A 25,735-nucleotide genomic window follows, 5' to 3' on the forward strand; every position below is an offset into this window, starting at 1 on the left:
GAAGGCATGACAGTTACATGTGCTGCAGTTCCCCTACTTTTCTGTATGCTGGTTATAAAAGGAAGGAAAAGGTCAACACATATCAGAAGTCAGAAGACATTAGTATCTTCAGACTACACCCCAAAAAACAGCATAGGGTAATGCCTATGAGAAAAGCATTTTGAAAGAAAAGCCAAGCAGTGTCATCCGTGTGCACCCACCACCCTCCCTCCTGGTATTTCAGAGTTACCCAGGGAAGAGTTCTCAGTCACCACCTCTCTTCCCTTCCTTTTCAACTCCATATTCTGCCCCAGTGATGGGCAGATCTTTGTACATACTACATTCCCTGCTTGCTCATCAGAATCCTTCACTTCTACTACATTATTCTCCTTCTTATATGATCACTTTAGGTATTAACATTGTAAAAACTACCAATGGAATAACATCCAGACATCACTATTCCAAATGGTGTCTGGCTGTCCTAAAGTGCTTCTTTGGTTTTACATACATTTTTCAAAGTATGTGAAATTGCTGGCTTATTTAAAGGCAGCGGATCCATAGCTCAAAAAGTACTTGACCAACAGGCATGCAAGAAAAAAATGCAATTAATAAATTTAAGAGATCTGTCTGCAGGGCTGTGATTTTACCAATTATTTTGGCTGTGACACGTCTTGCACAAAAATTCAGAACTTTCAGTCCATGCCAGTGTGTTTTCATCCTCATCATCTTTCTTTCCCTTATGTGGCAAAAGCAGTTTTCCAAAAGACACTTGAAGAAACATGTAACTGATTTTATTTATTTTTTCCCCCCTAACTCAAACACCATGTTACTGTTGTTGTTTTGAAAGTTACTTGCACATCTCTGTGAAATCTCATCTCACATCAGACAAGGCCTTATGCCCTGCACTACTTTTGGTACAGAACGGTAGCTGGTATTTTAGATGAGTTCCCACCTGCATGATACAAATATGCTATCATTCTGCTGATCTGTTAACATTCCATTTCTGAACACACAGTCCAAAAAACTCAAAAAACAAGACCGCTATTGTGATGATCTGAACTGTTGCTCACTCAATCTCAGGGACTCCTGATTTTGTTGTTTTCTGGGTTTTTTCCTTTTCCTTGAAAAACAGCACGTTTCTCTCAGCTATATTAGCTCTCTATTCAGACCATGTATTCTTCTGCCATGTTTTGTCTGTAGCCCTGGCTTTTTTATTAGTTTCTACCCCTACTGCTATTTATTTAGTATGCTGTTACTCATTCCCCACATTTTCATTTAAGACACCAAATGAAGACGACTGCATCCTGCTGGACAATTCTGGTTAGCTATCTAAAAAAACCCAAACGTAAAGCAACCACGTTATGCAGATCTGTCTGCATTCAGTATAACCTAGGGATCTAGAAGTTTTAATAAGCTTACTACAAAGACCTCAAACTTTGTAGTAAGTTCTTGAAAAGTTCTAAATTCCCAGGCTATACTGACAGCATACAGACATTATGTGGGTGGGTTGGGATTGGTTGGTTGTTTGGGGTTTTTTTTTTGATAGGTAACCTGCAGTGTCCAGTGGCATGCAGTTTTCTGAAAGAGATTTTTATATCTTTGTCACTAGTTAGTACCCACAATGCCAAAACTGCCTCGGGTTCTAAGTAATTTAAAAGAGCTAAAATAAGGCAGCACTTTGTTTTTATTAAATTGCTAGTAAGTACTGATATCAGCGAATATCAGCTATCAAGTCAATCAGGCAATATAGTGGCCTATATAGTCTATATTCTTCCAGTCAGTAATGAGGGTGTCAGATTGGTTGCTGAGCTGTCAAATTACCCAACAGTTCCCTATTCCAAATCAAGGGAAGTGAAGACATTCTCAGCTTCCCACATAATAACCCAACAGTTTTAGGGTAAGTTCCTTTCCTATTCTGAACTCTCCAGCTATGTAAATTCAACTGAAATTAATCCTTTATTTAGCAATCACAGTCTTACACACCACATGTTTACATGTTATTCTTTTGTTCCCTAAATTGCAGTTCTCCTGTTTGCTAGAAAGAGTAAAGGAAGAAAAGTATAAAATACCTGCTCTTACACAGCCACTGGCACTGCTATCCTGGCATTCATGCATACCTTGGACTTCCTCCTGCCCAGACGTTATGCCCACCCAAACATTATCGAGCTGCTTTAACAAATGGACTCTTTTTCATTCTGGAATAGGTCATCAGTATACAGATGAGCATCACAACACATTAAGCTTCTGGGTTATGTTCTACTGCTCAAATCTAACAGCCATGCAAGAGGAAGACAAAGCCAATGCAAAGTATCATTGCACTTGGCACAGTCATGCTGGTGACAATAAGAACACATATTTAATGGTCTAAGACAACTGTCAGCCAAAGTACAAACACTTTGAATGCTGGCGGAGAGTTCATGAAGACATGAATGTTTCATCATACTGTTACACACACATAGATAAACAGCTTTCCACAAAGTTAAGATATGATGCACCAGAATGCACGCAGGGGTATAGATTAACACGTCAAGACAGGTATCTGCAGAGCACCACTGCTGTGGTACACAGCTTCATGTATCTAATGGGTTGATAAGGACTAGCAACATTTGTGGGAAGACAGTAACACAGACAGTAACATAGAAGAATGGAAGAAACCCACCTTAAGGAGTTCATAGTGTTGAATACCATTCACACCAATGTCCGGATCGATGGCAGACGGGACAGAATAGCGAGAATTAATTGCGGTGTTTTCAGGGATAGAGATGTTAATAACTGTTGAGGGAAAGAGGGGGGCATTGTCATTTATATCCTCTATTAGGAATCTTATCTTGACCAGTCTGAAAACTTCATCAGGCAAAACAGCAACCTCCACCTCATAAAAGCAGCGATTCTCACTAAAGATGCCAGAGCACAGCTTCTCTCTGTCTATGCGGTTTGCAGCTGTGAATATCTCACCAGTGTTCTCCTCCACCCGTACTAATGGTACATCCCCAGTCTTATACACAAGCTTGAACTGTAGCGGTGAGGAAAGGGGCACATCTGGGTCCAGCGTTAGGTTAAGATCCTTGAGCAAATTGCCAATGAGGACATTTTCAGGCAGTTCTTCCCGCACGGTATAATTCTTCTCCTGTGCGCCAGATTGAAATACAATACAGGCTAATAAGACTGCCAAGAGGTAGGTTCCAGAAAGTAAGTCCATCTCCAGAATGACTAATGAGTATTCGGTAGAACACCAAGAGTAGCTAGAAAAAGGAAGAGAAAGAAAGAAAAATTCTTTTAAAATTTACGTAATATTGTGTTCTTGAAGTGATGGAGACATGAAAGGAGTGCCTTTCCTATGGCAAATAATGTGAACTGTTTCAAAACACTACTAGCAAAGTGATATTTGACATTACAATCCTTAATAAAACATATAAAATTTCTTGCACTTTTTTTTCTTTTTTTACTTAAAACTGTTTACTAAACACTGAGGTAAGAACCTTAGAACTGGATCACAATGAATGAACAAATAAAGACAAAACTATTTCCAGCATGAGATTTTCCTTTGTTCCTTAAGAAAACCTTCTTCCTTTGAACCCTTGGCCACATTGTCCTCAATATTTTTTTTTGTTTCTGAAGAAAAAAGTAGGTAAGAACTTTGCAAGCAACCATCTGCTGAGCACCAGATCTTTTTATACCTCTTGCTCAGAGATAGGAAGCCAAAAAAACTCTTCTTAATTTTCCCCCAAGTTTTACACTGACAGAATTATGTAATATTTGTTAACAGCATGAAATCTGGCTATTTTTAATAGAGGAACTTAAACTGGCAATAAAACGTTATCTAGATGGGAAACTGGTCAGCTTCAGTCCACAATGGGTAGAAATCTGTCTAACACAAGGACATTAATACAGCAGTCCCTTTCTTTAAGATGACAAGATCTCATTTGACCTTTGGAAGTAAACATAAATACTAGTACTCGATTCACTGAAATCTAGATTGTGTGTCTAAAGAGCAGTGCACAAATTCCAACACAGGAGAACAACAAAACATTGGAAGTTTTCAATGTAGTGCAATACAGATTTGCTCTGGGCTGACGAAAAGAAAATTCTTTACTTCTCAACCTAGTTTCAGAATACCAATATAGTCTCCTCTCAAGATTGTTAACCACCTCAAAAAGATGGGATTAGAATGGGATGATTTATAGGTACATACAGGTATCTGTGTACCTACAGGTTTCAGCTGAGAGTTTTTAAAGGAAAAATTGAATTCCATGTATAAAATAAGCTGCTTTACCTAATCTTTGCATAGTTCTGCCCTTCCAGAATTTAGGATAATCTAGGATAGTACTTCCGTAAGGTAGATGTTCAAGAGTCCCATCTAAAATGATTTTTTTAGTTAATAACATTTTAGCCCCTATCAGCTTAGCATCTGTTCAAATATACCTAACTCATCCACATTCATTTCATTGTGCAGGTAAAAATGTAATTTTTTTCCTCCCTTTTCTGATTTCATTCTCCCTGTCATAGCCTAGATTGATTTACTCCTGCAGATCAAGTTGCAGTGGTTGAAGAAATTACTGAAGCCAATAATTGTCTTCACCTGTTAAGTTACTGCCTTTCAGCAGTACCACTTTCAGGGTAATTTAAACTAAAACACTTGACTTTGCAGTGGAACAGATTAGGAATAACTAATATTGCTATTCCATTTAAACTCTGCAACCTGCTTTTGATTGGGAGTAAGTAACATACAAAGAACATTCCAACTAGATCTGCAGGGTCTATCTTTCCATGTCAGCATGATTTAACTGTAAAGCATTTTCTGGCTTTATGATTATACAAAAGGAGTAACATGAAATAAAAATCCAATCCTGCAAGCCTTCACTTATCAAAAAAGGCATTGCTCACTGGAGTAATTTAATTAACCTGAATGAGATTGCTGATGTGGGTGAGAATGGGATATGCAGTTCATGGGGCACAGTTAACACATTACCTGCAGTATTTTAGTAACTCACTAACTTATTTGCAGTATGTCACTAATTCAGTGCAAGTCACAACACAACACTAAACAGGCATTCAGGAGTGAAGAAATAGTGTACTATGAACAGCCATTTTATAAATCCCTTGTAATATCAAATTCTAAATATGTAAATAAGGAAGTCATCAGCAGACACTGATGATCATTAATGGTAACTCTATGGTAGCAGCATGAGTTTAATGAATGAGCTGTGGTGATATTGTACAAATGTACTGGTTTGACTATTATAATTAACTAACTGCCTTGTATTTCTGTAAATACATCTCCAGCAATTGTCACCCCACTAAAGTAATTCCCTATGTACATTCAACCTGCAGAAAGCTCTTATTTCATGAAAGTAAATCTTGTATCTGCTATTAAATATATTTACATCGTTGCCATGCAAAACACTAATAAAAAATGTATCGGTTACAATGAAGGGCTGATGTTTTGCTTTGAGGGGAGTATTTACATTTCAGAATGGCAGCAGGTTCTGTGCATACTGAGAAGCACTAGTCTGCCACTTCTCTACTAGAAGTCAAACTGAAAAATCAACAAAACACAGGGGAAAAAACCTCAAGAACTTCACATCCTGATGTTTACAGAGTAGTATTTAAAACTTACCGTTCATTTCTGAGGAAGCGAAAAAAACTCAAACACAACCAATAAATATAAACCAAATTCCAGTCACTATCCCAAATTCTTCTGTGACAATATTAATGTAAGCTTTGCCTATAAAGTACAATGGTATAAAAAAAAAAAATCACCGTCATGTATATACATCTTCCAAATAGATAATCTTACACTACTAAAAAAAATCGTTTGATTATTAACAAAGTTATTATGCTGCACTGCCTCCCTCTCTAGTTTTGAGGATACAGGGAATTTTAGTCACACTCAAAACAAAAGTCTGTTTGTGTTTGCATAAGGATGAGTACACAAATTGAACAGTCTAACAAGTTCATGAAAAACTTTCCTAAATCAATTCTGAAAGTTGTGATAGTACCCGTGTGTGTGTGTATATATACATATATATGTAAAATACCTCATAAAAATTCCTATCACCCCAGTTATACCTGCAGTGGTTCTAGGGATTATGAAACAACCACAGCACAATACAAAGACTTTTTCAGGAAAACTGTGAGGTGGCACATCTTAGCATTACATTACTATGCGTATTTTTATAGATGTATTTTAAATGAAAAAGTTTGAACCATTGTTTTTAAACCATTTCTGTCGTATTAAATAAATTAAAACGGAAATAATAGAACAGCATTGTTATAAACTATGTTAAATAAATGCTAACATAAATTTTTGTAATGTCATCGATTTTATATAATAATAATATTATTATTAATTATATTAAAAATAAATCTACTGCCGTTGATTTTGCTGAACTATTAAAGGGTACAGCCAGGTAACAGGCAGTGTTACGAGTTTTAACAGAAAACTCATCTTGAAGTAGAAAAAAAACAACCAACAATTACTTACAATTCTTGAACTTCTATGGAATACATTATCTTAAAATGGTCTTTACCTGTCTTTCTAAATAGTTTTAGGAGCAGTTTTTAACCTTTAAGAACTGCTCTAGAGCTATAGACCTTTAAGGAGAAAAACCCCAATAGGACTCAAGTTTTCTGCTTAGATGTACAGTGGAACATCTTATGCCATGAGAAAGTGTTGTTCTTAAAGCAACCTATTTATATAGTCATAACTGTATATTGCCTGTCATTTGTGCCATAACATTGATAGAAGTACTGTGGCAACAGCAATGCAAAGAAAAAAAGCAGGAGGTACTTTCTAGCAACAAAGCTATGAAATCAGAGTATTTCTAGTGACGTACACTGTTTAGTACATCTCTCATACCTGTCTACATATCTACATCCCACGAAATGGCAAAACAATAGAAACACCAATCCCAAAGTAAAAAGAAAGGCTAAAGAAACTGCACATGGAAATGACAGGCAGACAAAGAAATTGTTGAAAGAGAGCGTGTGAATGGTAACAGATGGTAGAAAAAGTCAGAGATGAACGAAGACAGACAGACAAGATGTAAAGACAGAAAGGAAAAAAGAAAGGAAGTGGGTAGAAAGGCAATCACAGTACAGCATGTGGAAACAGACTTTCTTGATGACTGGAGTATAGAGGCAAAAAAAAAAGGGGGTAAAGAAGCTAAATAGTCCAAGTCTAAAGGACCTTTCATAAGCTCCAACACTCAGTAACACTTCTACGGTAGTAAAAAAAAAAAGTAAGAACAAATAAAATTGTTTAACAGAAGGTAACATTAAGCTTGCCAAGCCATTTTCCCAGCTTTCAAAGAAATGCACTGATGTCTGCTGATACTGCTGACTTCTCTAACTAGTAAGGCAAATGGCCCAGATGGACAGGATGGAGAATAGGAGAGGAAAAAACAATTTCAGATTTGCTCTCTTTCATCTATGTATGCACTTAAGTATACCTGCTCTTTTTTTCCCAATATACAAAATATTAATGGCATAGTTTAAATATTATAAATTTTCATTATTATCTTCATTTAGCAGCTGTCAAATCATACCTTGAAAAGTAGACAGAATATATAAAAACTTTTAACTACCTAATAGAGTATGACATGAAGGTAGAATCTAAATCTGTTCTTTAAACACACAGCTCTATCTGGTCGCACCCAATTCAGAATTCCTGTAGCTTATCACAGGACTCAACTGCCATTTCTTTCTTAAGAGGATCGCAGAGCAGTAGCAAATGCAGTAAAGTGTTCAGGTGCCCACTTCAGATGAAAAAGCAACACTATTTCTTGATACTTGGGTCCAGATTTGACCTACAGTAGAATAAGCAAGCTGTGGTAATATTTTGTAACTGTTACATCAAGTTTTCAGGAAAAATATCACAGAATCTTTCAAAAAATTTAGAGTATTACACTGAAGTCCAAAACTGCATCAATACCCAAACACTGAAATCACAATAGAGAAGAAATCTTAAAAACATCACTCCAATTCTTATCTTCATATTCTTGAACCTATTTAAATTACATAGAAAAGTTTAGCTAGTATGCCACATTTTTTCAAAATAATATCCCTTTCATTTGCTGCTAATGCACCATGAAATTATTAAACAGGAGTATTGAAATCCCTATGTTAAAACAGTGTTTCTCAGAGCAAAAGACCCCCAATGACATGGACTCTATTTCTACAGTCAATAATGACCATAATGTTATTGAACTGGAGTGAGCTATTCACAACTATTCCAGCTCACTCAAAAAGGCTCCCTCAGAAGTTTCCATTGATAATTAAGCCATTCTATGCTATATGACAGAGGTTTACAATTTCTGAATCATGTTGATAGGGATTTCAACTTCATCCTGTAGACAGCTGCTAGATTGTTATGTCTGGTACTGCAGATTTTTAGTGTTTTGTGTTTTGGTTGTTGGGTTGTTTTCTTTTTCTGCAAGTCAGTAATGTACCTGAACACAACAAAGTCTATCCTTTGTCACCACAGACAATGTTTCATTGAAGGAACTGTCTGATTTTGATGGTTGTTAACTTTTTGAAAAAGGCAGAGACTTTACTGGTATTGCTTACAATTTTTGATGACAACAGGAAACACAACAAAGCTGTTGCCAGACAGGAATCCCCCGCCATTAAGTCCAGGCACAAATGGTAACAAACAACCTGAACTAATTTTCACACTCTACAATGTTTCAAACAGATTATGTTGTAGCCATCAACACTTATTCACAGTATCCACTCCCTACATAGTGTATTTCTCGATCATAGTCAAAAGAAAAAGACCTACCTCAAAGAGAAAAAGACAATTTGTTATATTATCAAGGCTTTCAAACTAATTCCCTCGTATGATTTTACTCTAAATCCACTAAGGGACTGATTTACTCTTTGATCTATTTTTTATTACCGTGATGGTACTGACTTCAATGAGGTTTCTTTAAATTTGATTCTTTTTCCAGTGATGAACAAAATGAAACTGGAAATTCCTATCACCAGGAGAAAGATTCACCCCACAACCATTCAAGTCAACAAAAGAACTAAGTGTGAGCCGCAGCTTGCTTACAGCTGCACGTTCTCCTTATTCGGTCTCTTCACTGAATAGAAATAAGAGTATTTTTAGGTTGCTTTGTTGTGGGTTTTTTGTGTTGTTGTTGGGGGGTTTTTTGGTTTTTTTTTTACTTTTCCATCACAGTGTAAAAAATACCCTTCACTTGAAGAAATTAAGGGTTAATGCCCAAAAGGCAGATTCTTGCAGCCACATGAAGCAGCAGGCAAGGTGTGGAAAACAAATAATTGATAAATTCTTACTGAAACAGAAATCTATAGTCTTGATATTAATCTGCAACTAATAGGAAGAGTGGTCATTAGAACTTGTATAAAGATGCTGGAAACAGTGAACAGAACTATAAATACACAGCAACAGAACTATAAACACAAAAAAGGCAGTGAGCACAGGCATGAAGCATGTTGAACGGACAATTTGAACTCAACCACATTGACATATGGCACAAAGAGTAATTTCTTTCATTTCAAATGAACCCCTGTAAATCTGAAGTCTCTTACTTACCAAAAGAGTAAATACAGTTCATGTTTGAGAAAATGTATCTAGCAACTACCCAGCAAATAAGTTACAGGATATTTTTAAAGTAAGTCAGAAAACTGAGAATATGCAGTATCAAATTATATACCAGTAATACTATGAAATAGACAGTCCTGCTATTAGCAGTGACACAGTTTTGTACCAGAGCTGCATAGAAATCTCAAGACTGAGAACAGACATCTTGGAAAAAAGGTGATGGTCTCCCTGGTAAGCAAGACTATTTCAATTTTCTTAGAAACAAACACTGGGATACATGAACAAAGACGGAAAAAAACAAACAGACCCAACACACAAACCCTCTATAAAGCTGCTGAATGTTACAACTCCAAAGCTAACACAATACTGCTCTACAAATTCAAATACATATTCACTAAAATTCAAACGACCAACTTTCAAAAACAATACCAAAAAATCAAGTTATTAATGGTATGATTCATAATGTCATTTTCTTAGTGTTTTATTTGTCTGTTTGTACACATGAATACATTTCACTAATCAACTGAAAACCGTTCTAGTTTTGGTCCCTGAAAATCTGTTCATGCCTCAAATTTGAAAACTAAATCTCTGCCAGAGCAAACAAAAGAAAAGTCATCCATGAACCACTGGCAAGAAAACATGGTATCACAATAAGAAATTATGTGAAACCAGATTACGTGATCAGTGGATTTATTTCAACTTAAAACACGTTTTTGTTTATTTAAGAACAGAAGTAAATTTGATTTTTAGTCACTTGTGTCAAATCCTTTGACATGGCAATTGTCAAGATCGCCTGTTTCATACACAATGCATCTTGATTTAGTTAGTAACTTCTGTTACTGAATAGCAGAAAAATACATTTCAGAGTGTCTAGTGAACAATTCGAGTATTTGTGACTATGGATAGGAACACTGCTCACAGCTGAATACCACATAGTCTATTACTTCCTTAAACTAAATACAATTCTGTCTACAGTCCAGTCCTATACATAACAGCATTTTGAGTAGCAGAAATCAGCTGCCACCTTCTACCCCACCTTTAAATTTAAAACAGAAATGATGTAATTACACTCATGTACACTTCTCATTTCATATATTAGACTTTAAATGATACCAGAACATTACTTTTTGTATACATTTTTCAATCACTTAAACTTTTTTATTTCCATCAGTTTCTCTTTGCCTCAGCATAACATACCCAGAAGTCTAAATGTGAAATTACTCACAGATTTCTGTAAAAAGTTCTTACAGCTCTCCAAGCCTAAAAAGTAAAGAGTACCGAACTTTCACCATATTTCCTGCTCAGCAAATTATTGGTGTGCCTACATAAAACAGGACCAGGAGATTACAGCAACAAAGCATGTATAAAACATATTTTTGCATTTGTTTAGTCTAACTTCCCATCATGTTGTCTGGAAAGTGGCAGAGTGTTCCATTCCTGATGCTGTAAGGCTCATGAAGGATTGCTGAAACATACAAAATTCATACACTTATGTAGTCCTTAACTAATTTATTTCATTACTACTGTAATTAATAACTAGTTAAGCATCAAATAATTTATTTGCTTCTTCCTCGGTAAAACGTGAAGAAAATAGTTCAGATAATTTTACTCTCATCCTTGCGAACACTTCACAGAAGCAAGATTGTTCCTATTCAATCTACTTCCTTCAAGTCAAAGTTTACACAGTACAGCAAAACAGAAAATGTTAACAGTAGCATGGTCTCCATGTAAATCTTCAGATTAGAAAGTTTTGCATCCAGCGGCAGCATAGCTACTCATTTTCATATGGGATTTTCTGTTCTTCTTAAAGATAGCTTAAACGTAAATGAGATTCAAACTAGAAGGTACTGTTTAAGAGTTTAAAATACTGAATACATCATGAAAGAGATTTTCTCTAGTTTAGCATATATCTCACCAATTAACAGCCTAATCACCATGTTCATCAAAAGTTGTCACAAGTAACATATAGATACAATATATAGGAATACATATTTATAAATCACAAACTCAACTCCAGAATCTCTAAGAGTACCAGGAACACAAGAACTAATTGCACATGTTGGAAGAAATTTTTACATAACGTATGTATGGGTCCATAAGCAGGGAAGCAATCACCATGTTTTTTTAGCTAACTGACCCTACTTAAATACACGATATGAATAAAATGTTGCAATATGTAATGTAAGACTCTCCTAAGAGAACACGATTTGAGAGGAAGGGTTTCCCAAGAGCAGAACAAAGCCACCTCAAGATAAGTTAAGTTGTAAGTTACATTAGAAGTTACATGAAACCAAAGCCACAGTCCTTTTATGGGGAAAACAAGCAACCCAAAAAAAAACACAAAACAAAAGACTGAAACAAAACAAAAGATTAGCAGCAAAAGCCTCTCAGGGTGCCGGTGGACCAGCTCGCCCCGGGCTGGCTCTCCCTCGCCCCAGCCCGCCGAGGGCTCATCCCGCCTGCCACATGCCCTCGGACAGTTTCTAGAAAACCCTTTCTTTTTCCTTTCCTGAAGACAAAGCCAAGGCCAAAGCCACCACCTTTACCTTTGCAGGTCTTGCGACAGACACAGCAGTTAGACGGGAAACATACAGCTCCGCTGTGGCGCCCTGGTCACTGCAGGCAGGCTGAGGATCGGCACCGCTCCCGCCCCAGCCCCAGCCACCCCCCCGCCGCCTCCTTCTCGAAGAATCCCGGAGGCGGGCGGGCGCGCGCTCCCTCAGGCGGTTTCCCGCCTCCCTCACCGGCCTGACGTTTCCCGCGCCGCCTGCTGAAAGGGCGAGATATGGCAAGGTAACCCCATCAAGCACCATTGCCTGACAAACATAAATAAATGGTAAACAGCAAAACCTGTTCGGTAGAAACTGGGGTACAGGCGCATATTGTCTTTTGCATTTGATACTCAGATGAAGAAAACTGGGGCAAAGAAAAACTATTTTTTTTAAGCTTTAAATAAATAAGCACTTAGCAAGATTCTCTGCAAATTGTGGCCCGAGTTACCACAGGCGGGCCTACACAAATACCAGCTTTTCATGGCTCAGGAGGAGAGGCTTCTTCGTGCTTCTTTCCCCAAAGCCACTGCAGAGCAACACTGTTAGTGCAGAGTCTGCGTGAGGGGAAAAAAATCCCTGTATTTAGAGTCTATAAAGCACTTTGGGGATCGTTCAGAGTGAAAGGTGCTGTATACATGAAAGGTGTTAGCAATAGCAACAACAACAACAAAAAAAAGTGTAGTGTGGCTTTAGAAAAATTTTCTCTGAGGAAGAAGTGAACCACTTCCCCCCCATCTCCTTTACTAACTATAGGAAATAAATGTATATAAAAGAAAATGAAAAGCATTTTGATGAAAGACTTCTTGTGATTTATTAAGTGGAAGACCAAAAAGCATCTGAGTTTGATCCCAGCTGGTTATAGTTAAAAGGATTAAGATCAAGCCTTACTAATTCATATCTTACATTATTAAGGGCATGAATTTATCTCTTATGTTATATTAATATAGATAGGGTAAATATAACTTTAAAATTCAATCAAATCCAGTAATATCGTTTGATTATTTCCTTGTGATACAATTCTGTCTTTAATTGCCTGTTGTTCTTCCAGTCCTCCCAAGGAAGCATTCTCTCCTTACTACACTTGTAGCTTGAAATGATCTTTGCTTCAAGATGGTGATACAGTTCAAGTAATTAAAGATAGCAATAACAATAACAATTATTTTATACTATGCTTTCCTCAGTTTTTTTTCACATTATTTAGTGTAACTTTCAAAAAAAAAAAGATACATAGCAAATTATGCATGAATTACAACAAAATTTAACTTAATCCTTATCTACTAATGGAGTAGAACTGAACCTTTAATAACTTCGTATTAGCATATGTGTGACTACTAAAGATATACCAACTTTTGAAGGGTGAAATCATGTATATTTTTAAGAAATTTCTCTTCCTAGTAAAAGTATCATGCCTTATTGATATATATGAAAAATACTTGTTTAATTCTGTAGTTTATATAGACAAAAATGTAAAGGTTTTTTCTCTGTTATTTTGAAAAACAAAATGACGCTGGAATCATCTAGTTTTTCTGGTAAAATACTTTTTAGTGCATAGCACCTCCCATCCTGACAGATCCCCAAACTGCTGCAGAGATTGCAAACACATGGATTGCCTTTCAAAGCACTGAAATTCTATGCCAGGAGCACTACACTAAAGTGATTCTGGAAAGGGGACTGAAAACTAAATTATCCAGTAGAAATGATGGAGCATAGCTGTTTAGTCTTGGGAGAAAGCAGCTACCAAAGTCAGACTGCTTGTACAAAAAAGTACTCAGGAAGAAGCATCACAGAATTGGATGAAACAGAATTATAAGAGTATTTTAAAATGTGTTACAGCAGTTTGATGGGCTGGGCCTGATTCCGTACTTAAAAATTTGTTTTACCTGTTCAGTAAATATAGTTTAAAAAGTGGAGGATCTGGTCAACAATTTTCTACTAAATTGATTCAAAGTCCACTGAAATGAGTGGCATCTGCTGCTCTGCTGTAAGGTTTACAAAATTTGCTGCAACTATAGCTTTGGAAGTCAAATGCCTTAACTATAAAGTGAGAAAGCCTACATATCTCAACAACAGAACTGCGTTAAATATTTACACAGACTGTTATGGGTCAGCCTTGAATACTTATTTTTAGATTTTTTTACAAATGTCAGGCCAGATCAAAACAAGCTATGATCTTGACTGAAGCCTGCCATGGTAAAGCTGATGCTTAACAGAATCTCAGAAATTTGATTTTGAAAGTTTTGCCTAGATCCATGAACTTTGTAAAGATACTATAGCTCCTTCAAAGACTGTACTCGTATAATGGAAAATGTGGTGTTTGCATCTCTTCACTGCCTCCTCAATGAAATCTATCAACAATTAGGATGAAATAAAAAGGGGCTTTGTAATGTGGACAGAATATTCCTAGATAAAAACCTGCATGTCCACGAACTCAATGTGGCTAGCCTTCCATCAATGATGTCCAGACACAGCCAATGTGTCATAGGCTCAGGCTTGTAATGGAAAACAAGTTTCAGATATTACTGACCATCCATTCTCCTTCTTCTGATATAGTGCAAGAGGATGAACAGCTTCAAAAGGTTTTTAATTGGGGTGTGGGTGGGTGTGTTAGTCATATCTACATAATAAAAGAACAGTGTACATCTGTGTATCAGGGTCCTGTAGGTCGTGACATGAAAAAACCTTTAAAAATCATACTGAAGCACATTTTCTCATACAGTATCATGGGCCCATGACACATTTTATCATTACTAGTACACTTCACAGAATATTTCTGAAGAAAATAGAGTATTAGTTCTTGAAAGTAGGAATTAAATGAGCAAAAATCTTAAAGGGATAATGGGAATAACGATTAAAGTTTCAAACACATGTCTATTCTTCCTCTGTTTTGTTTAAAAGTCATGTCCTTACTCCACAAATGCAAATGAAAAAACCCTAATTTTGCATATAAATGGAGTGACTTCACCACTTGATAACAGCTTATTATTGAAATGTAAGAAAGACAGAAAAGAGCACAAAAAATACCACAAAACACATACCACCCTATTAGCTGAAGTAATCGCAACACAAGAGAATCTTTGAATAACATGGGATCGTATTAAATACTGTATCATTTGTAAGCTTTATCATGCTTCATGTTTTGGTGACTTTGCCTGTCTCAGTCAACTAGAAATGACAAAGATTTTTTAGCTATTTTTGTAAACTATATGTTTGTATTAGATTTGTAATACAAATGTCACGAAAACACATCCAACAGACTGTTCCTTTACATCAGCTAATTATGCCTCCAAGTCTAAGACCTACCAAAAAAATGGATGTTTTCCTTTATATGCAGAAGTTGCTTTGAATGACTTAAGCAAGATCAACGCAAGTGACACAAGGACATAATTACGTGTTGCTTCACAAGATAGAAAAAAAACAGTGATAAGATTAACTACTCCATCCATTACTGGTATAAGAAGTAGAAATATTGATTTGTGATTAAATGAAGAGAGAAAATAATATTTCAAATCTTCAACCTCTGACAGAGTAACTGTCAGTGAGAACTCCTAATGATTTCCACTAAAATAGATGCTCAGAACTTAAAAAACTCAAACCCTGAGTGTTTAGTACAGAAAACTTGCATTACTAAATCTGGCAGAATTCCAGTGTTGTGTTATATGTAATATGTATGAAGTGCACTAGAGCAGATTTCCCAAAGAAAATGTTCTGTTTTGGACTACGAACTGGAAATATTAAAGTTTCGTTGTATTGAAAGGTAGCCACAATTTATGTTGCAATATAACCATTAGGAACAAAATACCAGAAGGTTTAACAGGATAACTGGAATACTTTCCTGGAACTTAATGATGATAGTCCCATGTATACTGTAAAGTATTATAAGAAATTTTGAACTTTTTCAAACATGCCAGTATATAAACAGTGTGATACGGTGCCTTACGTTTGCAAGTTTATTTGCCTAATAAAATTCCACTATATTTTATGTGACACAGTACATTACACCTATTCGCTAAAATCCAGAGATGATGAATTCCTAGAGGCAGTCTAATCTCACAGTGATGTTTCTTTGTATGTCAGTAAAGTGTGTATATTATTAATAGTTCATTCACTACTGCTACTACCAGCATTAGTGATGGGATTATTTTTTTTATATATATTGTGTACCACGTATCACAGATTTTTTCTTTTTTTTGACGGAGTTTGAGGAGTTTGATGGATGCTGCATTCTTTTAAATAGGGAATCATTGTCTGTAACCTGAGGGATACTGCCATGTCTGATTTCTTTAAAATCAATTCAAGAGATTCATGCTTAGATTTGGCTGGAATATGGAAGCATACACTTTTTGATCAAATCACAAAAATACAAGTTTTTGTAGTTCCTTTTCTATTGCGATGCAATGTTTTCTTGTAGCAGAAAAACAAATAATTAGGCATTTTCATGGAATACGCTATATTCTGCCATGTATTTGCTGGTGTGTTCTACTCTTACTCAGATTAAAGCACACAAGTATCAGGTTGAAATATCTTTCCTGTCCTAGAAAAATATGATCAGTCATCTAAATCCATTGTTTAAATTCATATGATTTCAGAAGAAAACAAAACAAGTAATTACACTAGCCACACAATGCCCTTTCTTATATAATTAGAAGTCAGTGCAATGGGGCTTTCTGTTGTTTGTTCATTTATTTGTTTTATAACAGAAACATTAGGGGAATTCAGTTGAAAAATAACTGCAAGATGAATTTCCAAGCTGACAACCAAAACAGTGTTGCCTGGAATGCAGATTATGTTCCATTTCTTGGTTCAGATATATACTTCTCATGTGGTCTCTACAGAACAGTAAAAGTTTTGCACTTTCTTTGACTGCTAATATTTTAGCATTCTATCAATGATAGATAAAATAATCATTAGAATTTAAGTCATCTCATTAGTCCTACATTTGACCTGAAACTAAGAAGGTGAATAATCACACTGAAATAAATCTGTGGTTAATTATTTAGCCATTCCATTGAACAGTAAAACGATTTTAATGAAGGCTTATTATTGAAATTATTATTTCATTACATTTTAAATAAATTTGATACGTTTTTGAAAAATCAATGTCCAAAAGCTCAAACTTAACACCACCTCAAGTCACCACATATCTCCTCCTACTAACGCTAACAAGAGTCACAAACCAAGAAATTAAAACATCAGAATTGTTGAAAAATGTAGTTTATCATGGTTTGTTCTACCACAGGACTCAGGTTGCAATAGTCAAACACCACAGGTCATGTCTAGCTTTCAGTTACTAAAAAGCAAACCAAAAAAAAAAAAAAAAAAAAAAAAAAAACAAAAAAACCAGCAAGGTGTTGCTTTGCTTACTATTCTTAATTACCATTTTCTACAGATAGCTATCTGAGATCAGATTGAGTTCAACTAATTCTTAAAACATTAGCTGTTACAATTGTTCCTTAGAAACTATAAATAATATGGACCATTTCATGTTTCTGAGCATAATACAATCACCCATTAGGTTTCTAAAACAAATGCTGCTACTACTTCGTACTTGCCAGTTTTTAACTTCCCTCAAGAGAATGATGATCTTACAGTTTACAGAATATACAGGTTGGTATCCTGTCTTGGTGGGAAACTTTGATCTTAGTGGCACTAGGAAGGAAAGAAGACATACGTATAGCTAGATAGTTTTTGAGCCAGCCCTGTTAAGACATTGCTGGGTAAGGGAAGAATGTTTTCACTGTAAGTATGGATGAGTTACTGGTCTTCCTTAAGTATGGATGAGTTACTGGTCTTCCTTAAGCAAACATACCGAGAGGAACTAAATATTGTCTGCAAGTCAAGAACAAAATAAATGTGTCCCAAGTTGGTTTTAGGTAGGTTATACTATCTGCAGATTTCCATGCGTACGTTACTTTGCATCAGATAGTTTAAATGCATCATCCTGTATTAGAAATTAAAGATGCATTTTTATTTACTTATCTTTCACTCCGTGCTTTTGCAAATTGTCTTTGTGTAAGTCTTCACTACTATGTTTTAGCAAGCAGGCCACCTAGTGCCTGACAATAACAAGTACTCTGTAATGACCTTAAGTGTTTTGCAAGAAGTAACGGTACACTTAGTTGACTGGATATCAAAATCATGTTGCATTGTTACAACTCTGCAAAAATAGTAGATAATTAAGTTTCCCCCAGCCACCCTAGTTTAGGATTGTGACAGTTTCTTATAAAAAAATATAGAGAGAATAGATACGTAACTTTTTCTTGTTAAGAAAGGTAAAATTATTTTCTTTAAAAGCTAATTTTGTAAGTAACCAAACTACTAGTAAGATTTCAGTTATTTTCATCTGTTGCTGAAAAAATAAATGCCAGTCTTTTTCTACAAGTAAAACTTCCAATTATACTTGGAGACATGTAATTTCTAATTTGATCTAATAAAATGAAGAATAGTGTAGTATTTTAGTAAGTATTTAGTAAGAATGACACATCTGGTTATACCGTTGCAAGGGGCTTTCCTCCTAATTTCATTTGTGTCGGTATTTTAGAGTCCAGTTCAGCTTCTTTTAAGATTGTTGGCAAAGTTTCCATAAACATCAAGAGACACAGTGCCTGTTAAACTTTCTATTTCATCCTGGCAATATACAGCTTTCCTGTATACTGGAATGAAAATTCAATAATCTCAAGAAACAGCCAATAGTCCCTCAGAGTAAAAAAGACTACTTCTTTCTTTACTCAGTTTTAAATTACCCTTAGTGCTTTCCTTGGAGTAGTAAGATTTTAAGCCTGTGGAAAGGCTATGTTCAAAGGCATCAGAATATACTGAAAATGTTTTCTAATTCAGATTCTACAGACTAATTTTCAAATAACCTAATCTGATATGTCTCCATGAAAGTCAGATCACAAATGGTTTAATCAGAATCAGTGCTTTAGTCCTCATGAACTTCAGTCAAACTTAGGTTCCCACAGCACTGGGAAATGTATATCTGGTGCTGAATATCTCATCCAGTGCTCTTGAAGTCCAAGTTAAATATTTTTTTCAAAAACCTATTTATTCTGGAAAGCATAATACTCTGAATCTTCTGGTTCAATTTATAAACTTATTTAGGGCTTATGTGTGTATATATAAACTGCTTATGTGGAGAAAGAAATAATGAAAAGCTTTCAGTGAAATAAACTTTTGAGCATTAAAGCAAAATTTAAGAGAACATGCCCACTACTTACCAATTACCTCAAGGGAACAGTTAAGAGATTTTCTTTTCCCCAGATACCAAACATTCTGTAGGTGACTGTGACCATGTAACTGTCCAACACCATTTCCATGTATTTACTACTGATGAGATTTACTTTGATGGGCATTCATATTTACAGGGAAAAAAAGAAAAGAAAAAAAAAAACAAAACCCAACAACACTCCAAGGTGTTAGACCTGCCTAGAAGAGGAAGTAAATTCTGATTGTGTTTGAGAGAAAATAATGTTTCGTTCTGTGGCAGATGAAAGCTCCCATTTGCCAAATTTGAAATCTAAAATTTAGATTTACAACAATATAACTCTCTTGTAGCATTTTGTCAGCTTTTTGGAGTTTCACAGGGAGGAGGAATTATCCTTTCTGTAACATTATTGTCTTATTATCCATCTCTTGATATAGACTAGTCATGTATTGGAAGGATAAAGGGTGCCCGTGCATGCCTGCTTGATTGATTACTTCTGCTTTTGCAATTTGAAAGGCATCATCCCTACTCAAACATTAATAACAGCAAAAAAACCCAAACAAATAGAATCATTATTTAGCCCCTGCCCCAAAGAATCTGGGGACTGTATGATAGAGCCAATAATGTCTGTGATCATTAAAAACAGAGTACATGAACCAGATCATGACATGACCATGACTCTCTGCTATGATGGACTGATTTTTTTGTTGGATATGAATGTTACAATGTATGAAGTTAAAATTTATCAAAACAACACAATCTAATACCAACATGCTGGGTGAGATAGCATGCCCAGAACTAAGAACATGGGCTAAATTTGTCTCTAATGGGGATACAGTGAACAGTATCATAATATAAGGATTAATTTTCAGGTTTGCTAGGTCTCTTGAATCTGACAGAATTTTCAACTTTTTCCAGTCTTGAGAAGTCAATTATGAAGCAGCATCCAAAATGAAAACATTAATACTGGCTGCAAGAATGGCTACACTACCAATGCTGCTTGTCCTTTGCTGCCTAGCAGTTTTCAGAGTGACAACTGTAAAAGAACTTAATCTAACTACATGTTAGAGTAGAGGACCTGTGAGTGGTTGTTGTCATCAATGTGTAACATCCCTTGGGTGACAGGTTCTCTCATTCATCTGAGTGCTCATGCATATTGACAAGGATGCTGCCTGCCAAAAATGACAATACTGTACAGTATTTCTTTAGCTGTTTCTCACTTTCTAGACTTCTGCATGCCACAGGATAGTCTGCTAACCCAGACACTTTTTCACAAGTAGATGCTACACCAACTGCATTCATTCAGGTCCTTAAGAACCAGGGTCCTGTCCTTCGCTAGAAAACTGATTTTTTTTTTTTCTGGTTTGAGTGAAGAGAATTCAAGGGAGTATAGTCATGCATAGCAAGGCTTGTCCTATTATAAGGCTAATCTATAAGGGTCCTTCTTATTCTTTCTATCCTCAGCATAAGACCAGATTAGAAATAGCAACAAAAGGTTTTGGTTTCCTGACAGACTAAAGTACGCTGGACGGGCAATGGAATTGGCCGTTGCAATTTCAACACTGGCATCTATTCTAAGCTGAAGTACCATACACTGCTGCAAGCAGAGTGCAGAAATGACAGCCTATCTATGTATCAAATCTGGTCCTGCGGTAGAAACACTGGTATTATTTGCAAAGTGGTTAATCATTTATAATTCTTCTATTTGAGGAAATGGCCAATAGTATTAGCCATGCAAGTCTCTGTGGGCTAATGTAATTAGTCTTACGCATTTTAAGACCAGATAGAACCGTATTAGAGAGAACGGAGGACTATTTTAATTGGATGATGGCAAAATCCCTCTAAGCACTATGGCTGTCTCCTGTGTTCAAAATCCTTTAAAAAGTTCACAGATTCCAATTGTTTTCTGCAGTAACAGTATTTCTATCTGAATTATATTAAATGTGTCAGCTCATTTCCAGAATAAAAATGATAAAAGCACATTCAATTTCTGCGAAGCTGATCACTTTAAAGAAAAATATAAGATAATTAAAAGCTGTTACAATTGACAGTACAACACTGCAGCTTCAAAATTCTCCTCTAATTACAGCTGCTAACTTTTAATAGCAACTCTAACAGTGAGTCAGATTTGACATTACAATAGCATCCCAACCTCTTATTTGGGAGAAAGGCTCTTGGGAAAAAACAATTGCAAGGTAAGCATATCCAACGAAGACCACTGCAAGTTCTAAAAAGCCAGTGATTGCTTTTATTTGTATTCTTTTTGAGAAATCTAGATTATTTCCCTTTTGTTTGAATACACTCTTTTTAACAAGGTCAAATGTAACCAGGTAGAGCTGGTTCCCTGAAAACATTAGGGGTCCTTAAAGGGAATGGGCACTGCTCCTTGAAAAGACCTTCTTCTATAGGTGATTTCTGAGCCAAGCGTAGGGCTGATATAAATAGCATTATACCATTCCTGTTCTTGTAAAGTATTTGCATAACAGGATAGAGGAAGGACATTCTGAAGCATACTGTACTTCTTGGTTCGGTATTAATTAACCTTTTCTTAGTTCGATATTAATATGTTATAGAAGTCACAGAAATTCTGAAACTGCTGTAGCTTAAAAGCAGTAGATGTTTTTGCCTTCCAAGAATATAGAGTCTCTGTTGGCTTTAACAGGGATTAAAGGAGGGGTGAAAATGAAAATTGGAGCCAGTTAGGCTTCTTCTCAGCAGTAGAACAGAAGCTGTTGACTCCTGGTCTCCCAGTCAGCCTGACTGAAGATCAGGCTAGTATGTGCCTCCTTCTAGCTTGTCCAATTGGCCTGTCTTTCTACAAAAGGAGGACACAAAAGTGGAAGGGTCTGAATTCCTTATCAGTGCAAAATGAGAAAATTCCCATGATGGAAACTTCGTCCAGAAGCTGGGAAGAATTTATAGGTCCTGTGCTGTATATGTTACCCGCAGGTTTAAAGTCTCAAGCCTATACATCTCTATTCCTCTAAGGATGTTTACTAAACCTCCTGTGAATTTAGGGTTATGTGCTGAACCTGACAACTCTTACACCAAAGTGCTATTTAAACCAAATCACTTGCAGTGATTTTTATCCATCACTGAGAGCTTGCTTACGTGAATAAGTAGTTCCAACAGATTATATTGGTGATTCAGTACACAGAGAAATGGGGAAATATCTTACGAAAACACACAAAATTTAATCACTGGTCTACTGTACTGAAGTGAATGTTACACTCATTCTAAGATCAATACATTATTACAGTAAAAACTGAATCAAATTCTTTTCTCAGATAATTAGCGGTTTAGGTTTGTCAAATTAATGGCCAATTCTTTGTAAACTTCATGGCTTATCCCGTCAGTTTCTTGCATTAAGCAAAATTACTATTAAATAATTCTTTCTGAAGAAATCTGTCAGCTTAAAGCTAATGCCAACATTCAGGTATGGAAAACTAATTTCTGTAGTTTGACCTGCAACACATCCAAGCAGAAGGAGGAGTAAAGGAACATAATGCTGAGGTTTTCAGTCTCTAAAGCTTCTGGGTTTTGGTACTATGTAATTCCCAAAGCATGCAACATAGTCTATTTTGAGAAAGGGTGGAACAGAAGAGTGAGGAAATATGAAGCAATGACTTAACAAAAATCTTACCTAAGATCCAGCTAGTTCGAAAATCTATACCTGTGTCATTGAATTGGTACTAAGAGTTGTCCCCAGGACAGTTTCAAAAGGAAGTGCCATCCTGTTCCCATAGCAGGACATCTTCTATGTAGTTTCTATGCAGGCATCTTGCAACAATGGTGGTTACATTATAACCATTTCAAAATACGTGGCCATCATGGAGTGTACTGTGTAGAGCAATTAATATGGACCCATACATTGTTGTCATCTGCTACAAAATTTTCAGAGGAATTAAATGTGAGCCATGTGAAACTTCCAAGACTACCCTTGGTCTGACTATACCTTACATCAACCTTACTTGCCTCCCTGTCTCATCAGCTAGTAATCAGCTATCCCAAACCCATCACATTCACTCCAGAGTGATCATGTGGAGGAAAAACATTGTCAATGTTTTCAGGTCTCACCTGGTTTTAAAAGTAATTGAAGAGGAACATTTCATTCCATTTAAAGTATCCCAAGAGTACAAGTTAGTGGAAAAAAACTTCTAAGAGCAAATGAGAAAGATTCTAAAAGCAAAACACCCGAGGGATCACATCTCAGACACAAATATTTTTTTAAATTACAGGTGCTCATAATTACTTGTAAGGGAGAAAACTAATTATGGCAGTCTTCAGGGAGCTTAAACTTGGTAAATACTGAGAGAAATCAGCCTGGGTTTTTGCAAGTTATCTGTATAGGTTGCTTACACTTTTGGTCCTTGCTGGTATATAAGCATCTCTTTTTTCTTCCTTTTTTTGTTTGTTTTTATACATAAGTATTTTCATTTATGTTAAATAGTGAGAAATAAACCTCAGTTCTTTCTGAACTTTGTGCTTTTAAAAGTTTTAAAAGGTTTTCTTCAAAAGAGAGAACATTCCCATGCTCACTAAATGAACACATTAAATCCTGTGTTCATCAACAAAAAACGCTGTCTCAATGTATTCTGTATTGCCAGTATATATTTAAGCCATGGTGGGAAAATGTAATTAAAAAAAAAATGAACAAATGAGTTCTTGTACTGAGACAGATAATAAACATGGTAATATTTTTATATATTACAATGTAAAATTGCCATTGTGCTAGAGCACACCATATAACAGACACAGATGTGGCTTAAAAAGATCAAATGAAAACATTTAGAACAGCTAAATGTGTTTTGAATAAGGCCTTTGCATATGTCCTAGCTAGTGGTATCTTCTATATACTACGTATCTAATCATTGTTCAGACTCAAATACCACAACCCCAAGGAAAACCTGTACAAGTTACAAGCCATGTGTCCCTTTCTACATGTCAACTGTGTTGGCAAAATAAGGAGCAGGGAAGAAGAAACTCAGTTTTGTTGTATATTACTTAGCAAGTACATTACTACAGCATGTCTGGATTCATCAGTAAGTTCCAGAATTAATCACAATAAATTAGAAGTATGCTTTTTACAGAATAAGGTATGACTACTCAGCACTGTGGTTTAACATATATGGTTTCTGGTTGCATGTCAGACAGGACTCTATGAGCTTTAAAAACCTCCTCTTCTACTGACTAGTAAAACAGAGGGGATGGAAAAACTGAATAAAAGAAAATAAACATTTTTTTTCCATTAGAGAAAAATAGGACCCCTATTTCTTCCAATATTATTCCTGGCTTTATACAAAAATATTTTAGATAAACCAAACCAAAGCCTACCTCACTATAATCCAAATAAAACCAATGGCATAGAGATATATTTTTTAAAGAACAATATAGCTGTGTACTATATTATTTTGATTAATATTGACCTTCCATTGACTTGGACAAGACTTCAATTGCCCTAGTTCTATTGGAGTCAATGTTAATTTTGACATTGTGAGAGATTCACTGTTACGGTATTTCTGATCTGGTATCAGTCCAAAATATTTGCATAGCCAAAAATTCTGTTGTATAAAAGGCATAAATTGTCTCTAATATTATGGCATTACAAATTTTGTCCCACAAATGCTAAATGTGATGACAGTGAGTAACTCTACACGCTGTAATGACTAGTCATGGACTCAGAATATGTGTTATGTAGCTTTAAAATACAGCACCTCGGAAGTGAAATCCTGTGAGTGAACAGTTAAAAGATCTTGTTCATTATCAGCTTTTTATTAGGTACAGCTAATTATGTGATCAATTAGGTCTAATTCTAATATTCTTTTTTGTATACTTTCCACTTAGATCTAGAATTATTTGAATTTGTAATGAGCTGTCTCATCCATTCCATCTAGGTCCCAGTGATAAATTCTTAAATGAGCAATTGGAAATTAATTACCAGAAGATAGCTACACCTCACTGAATTTGGTAAAGTGTGTCTAGTTATACTTGTATGTTAATTAAGAGATTCCCATATATTATTTGATGAGTTATAGTAGTCTAGAAGTCTAGTTATAGATGAAAACACAATGATAAACATGGTTATTCAGCTATTAAAAATATTTTCAGGATATTTATTTTCATGATGACACTCTTGGTTTCTATAACTTGCCTTTTCCTTAGGTAAAGCCCCTCTGATTTTTTTAAATACAACATCTTATCAATTACTTTAGTAATGGTGATGAAACAAAGTCCTTGCAGAAAGGCAATTTTGAGGTGTTTCTACAGTGTGGATGAATGATCTTCTTACAACTAGATTCATTAGATATGTAGGTTGCTCTTCGAAAAGCAGCATGGATAGTCAAGCTCTGTGATCAGCCCTGAAAGAAATAATTTAAGAATAGTATCCTTCTGGCTCCCGAGCTGCCAGAACCAAACAGTGATTGCTGTACAGAA

At 35.7% G+C, this 25,735-nt stretch overlaps 1 protein-coding gene across 3 annotated transcripts in view; it reads right to left on the reverse strand.

Moving 5' to 3' along the window:
* Positions 1–25,735, reverse strand: part of PCDH11X (protocadherin 11 X-linked) — a 508,533-nt gene that overhangs the window by 454,094 nt on the left and 28,704 nt on the right. For all 3 annotated transcript variants that reach the window (XM_027785685.2, XM_013298578.3, XM_027785686.2), the window contains exon 2: positions 2,639–3,221. In XM_027785685.2, the coding sequence (XP_027641486.1) occupies positions 2,639–3,178 (540 nt within the window). In that variant the 5' untranslated portion in view covers positions 3,179–3,221. The remainder of the gene's footprint in view (positions 1–2,638; positions 3,222–25,735) is intronic.

This window comes from Falco peregrinus, chromosome 13, assembly GCF_023634155.1.
Source record: "Falco peregrinus isolate bFalPer1 chromosome 13, bFalPer1.pri, whole genome shotgun sequence".
Taxonomy (NCBI): domain Eukaryota; kingdom Metazoa; phylum Chordata; class Aves; order Falconiformes; family Falconidae; genus Falco; species Falco peregrinus.